This window comes from Haemaphysalis longicornis, unplaced genomic scaffold (assembly GCF_048455015.1).
Source record: "Haemaphysalis longicornis isolate Haplotype H1 unplaced genomic scaffold, Haemaphysalis longicornis Haplotype H1 scaffold_1, whole genome shotgun sequence".
NCBI lineage: Eukaryota > Metazoa > Arthropoda > Arachnida > Ixodida > Ixodidae > Haemaphysalis > Haemaphysalis longicornis.
The window spans coordinates 84,066,122-84,069,267 of record NW_027526203.1 but is presented as its reverse complement, the minus strand read 5'-3'; the positions used below and the strand labels follow the sequence as shown (position 1 = coordinate 84,069,267).

Genomic DNA, 3,146 nt, shown 5'->3' with positions numbered 1-3,146 from the left:
CGCTACACTACAGTACAGTCATTCGGCCGCAGGGCTCTATGGGAGTGTCCACTCTTACCAGTATTTCTTTCTCTATGCCCATACTGCTTGCAAAATTGCTTAGCTTCATTGGGAGCTCAGGTGAAGGACGGTCATGCATTCAACGCCCGAGAACACTGTCACCAGAGCACATCACCGTCTCTTATACTCCTCAAGAAGCACACAGCAGGCCTAGGTGGCATGTAAAACCACCGCCTCATCTCACACGCCAGAGCCACATAAAATATCGTCGCAGCCTTGGGTGGAGACGTTTTCCTAACTCAAGCCGCAGCGGTTTGAAGCAACGCAAGACATAAGAAACTCCCCGCACAGGGATGATGCTGAGATAGCATGAAGCAAGCCGCGTTATCCATGGCGCTGTACGTGCCTGCCCAACCGTACAAATGGAGTTGGCGCCATTGCGCAGGTAGTGCCGCCGTGTGCACCCTCAAGAAAAAAATTTGTGGGCAATTCATACTTCCTGTTCACTGGGCAAAAATTACATATATGAACAGAGTACAGCCTGCGAGACAATGCCATGTCTCCTGCTCCGTTCCTTATTTGTGTGTGTGGTGAACTTGAAACTGGCCCACACATACCTACATCTTATGAAGCTATGTTCACTTCCACACACACATATGCTTAACTGTCTCAATTGGCTGAGCTTCGCCATCCAATGGAGGAGGTCATACTCCATGTGCTTCACCTGGGAATGGGCGAACGGCAACAGAGGCAGCAGGTGCATCGGCGGCATCCAGTGTGTCTGAGATGCCAAAAAAATAAAAACCATACATGTCATCGAGATAATGCATGGTACAATGCTCAGCAGTGCATCAGCTAAGTGACATACCGTGGGCTTGTTCACTGCCTGGCCTCCTCGGAACCTTCCCCTTAGCCCGTTTCTGCTGGTTGTTGGAGGCTTCGATCGTTGGCACAGCATTCCACTTGAGGAGCTTTCGGCCATCAGCCCTGCCCGTTTCAAATTGGCTGTCTTCAAAGTGGTCCTAACAAACAATTCAATACAATAAGCAAACAAGAAAAGTTTTATCAAATGCAGAACATTGTGTGAATGCTTTCTCGCTTGAACGTCTCTCTGTCAACTTCACATGAAATTGAAACTGCTAAATTGCGCCCCACAATACGTCTAACGGCCTTATTCGGCAGCATCATGTCGAAATTCCGAGTTTACAAGCCACACAACAGATCGCAAGCAGTATACCCGCAATTAGTGATCAAGGCATTTTAGAACATGCCAGAATGCTAACGCTCAGTGGCATTATAAATGTAGGCTGCGAAAATATTTTGAAAATTTTAGTGTACGCATAACTTAGTGCACACAGAATGCTTTTGTTTTGTTCTTATTTTTTCTGAGAGTTTCGTGTTATACTACAGAATGCACAACCTCGTAGAATTTATCTAAAGTGAACAGGCCAAGCTTTATACCAGAATTGGCAACAGAATGGGGTGAAGGCGTTTGTGACATTAATAACACATCTGTGGGGCCTACTTGGTGCCGCATAAATGAGTGGGAGAGCGCCTAAACATTAAAAAACGAATGAGGACGAAAGAACATGGCGAAACAACGCGCGATTTGTAAAGTTTAAGCGCTTTCACTCGTGACAGTTCGCGGTGTACATCAAACCAAAACTTCCAAAATCTTCTGGAAAGTTCCGCACTAATTCCCGTGACCCCTCCGTGAACGCTAAACTGCCGAATTAAAATTTATCCAACCATTTCGGATTCTCGTAATGGCAGTCGCCCAACGGCATGGAACGTCCCACGACATGCAAACGTCCGGGGCGGGGACGAAATAACTTAAACGGATGGCGGTATTTATTTTGGCAGGCGCCTCGTAGGCGTTGTGAACCCCCCCGTACCCTGAGACATATATGTTAATTCCCTACGAGGCCACATGCGCGCATTTCACCTTCAATTTCCACGTATGTGAATTCTATGCCTCTGAACTCTAAGACAGGCGTCGTCATATGCGTGCCGGATTGTGAAATTGCCGTACTCGCTCGCTGGCGCGCGGCCCAAACTCTCTCACCGTTTCCTTCCCTTGCATACTATTTTCTCCCCCCTGCACTTTGTAAATTCTCATCTGTTTAACTACGCCTCCTGCGTCCACATCTCTTGCCTACTTTTATTCCAACACAACTCCGCCAGCACCCGGCCGACGCGTACGTTGTCGGGCCGCGTTGGCGAGCGAACGAGTACAGCAATTTCACGACGCATATCGCGGCCCGAAGACCGCGGTCGGACGTTCGCGGCGGCGGCGGCCGGTCTCGCGAGCTCATTAGCTGCGAGGCGCTCTGCACGGAATTCTCACAACGCCTACGAGGCGCCAGCTTTTATTACCTATCGCGAATTCACTTCAAACAATCTCACCTCACAAATCCTGGAGTACGGGGTGGGCACGAATTCATTGCGGCTGACGAGTTGCAGCCACACGCGTAGCCGCTCGCCGTCCTTTTTCCCCAGCGGGAAGCGCATGAAGCGTTTTCCATCTTCCTGGGAGTTGTAACAGCCAAGTATGCAGCAAAACGGCATCTCTGGACAGACTTCTGCAGCTAAAATGCTGCGAAGCGTGCCAAGCGCGGGATGGTTTGGTCGGTTTGGTTCACGTTCGGAACGTCGGTTGCGTCGGTCGCGCGCAGCCTGGCGCAGCCACAGGGCGAGCAGCTAGGACTACCACAGTTGACCGACTGAAAACGCACAAGCAACAAAATGGCAGCGCCCATGAACCGTCGCAGTGTAAACAAATGTCACGTGTCGCGAACTGACCAATCATCTTGGCGGCGGCACGGAACAATGGGAGAAAAGAGTGCCGATACTCTAAAACCGTATATAGTGACACTACGTGTCTCTACCCTGTACGGCGGATGCGTGAATGAAGGTACTCTAGGCTGCAGAGCGGTCGGTTCCTGTGATGTCATTTGGGACCACGAAAACGCACGATTGAGCGGGAAAATCAAAATTTTAACCTAAATTGTTTAATTTCTCAGTGAATAAAGCAGCATTTGTATCCGGACAAGCGCTGGGGGCACTATAAAACACGAAATCTTTCGAATAAAACAAACTTGCATTTTCTCTTCATGGCTCCTTTAAACTGCCCGTCTGGTTCAAGC

General features: G+C 49.4%; 1 protein-coding gene across 1 annotated transcript; it reads right to left on the bottom strand.

The window, feature by feature from the left end:
* Positions 1-664: 664 nt before the first annotated feature.
* On the bottom strand, positions 665-2,531 carry LOC144164812 (peroxynitrite isomerase THAP4-like). The gene is made up of 3 exons (XM_077695078.1): positions 2,407-2,531; positions 869-1,022; positions 665-781 (listed from the first exon to the last, which is right to left on the bottom strand). Exons 1-3 carry the CDS (start codon positions 2,509-2,511, stop codon positions 705-707), a joined length of 336 nt encoding a protein of 111 aa, XP_077551204.1. The 5' UTR covers positions 2,512-2,531; the 3' UTR covers positions 665-704.
* Positions 2,532-3,146: the final 615 nt, after the last annotated feature.

What these genes read in the sequence shown, in the direction of transcription:
- LOC144164812 (XM_077695078.1), bottom strand. Translation starts at nt 2,511, where the DNA reads ATGCGCTTCCCGCTGGGGAAAAAGGACGGCGAGCGGCTACGCGTGTGG. An exon ending in CGTACTCCAGGATTTGTGAG is followed by an intron (nt 1,023 to 2,406) that starts GTGAGATTGTTT and finishes ATTGTTTGTTAG; the next exon opens with GACCACTTTGAAGACAGCCA. An exon ending in AGGCAGTGAACAAGCCCACG is followed by an intron (nt 782 to 868) that starts GTATGTCACTTA and finishes TTGGCATCTCAG; the next exon opens with ACACACTGGATGCCGCCGAT.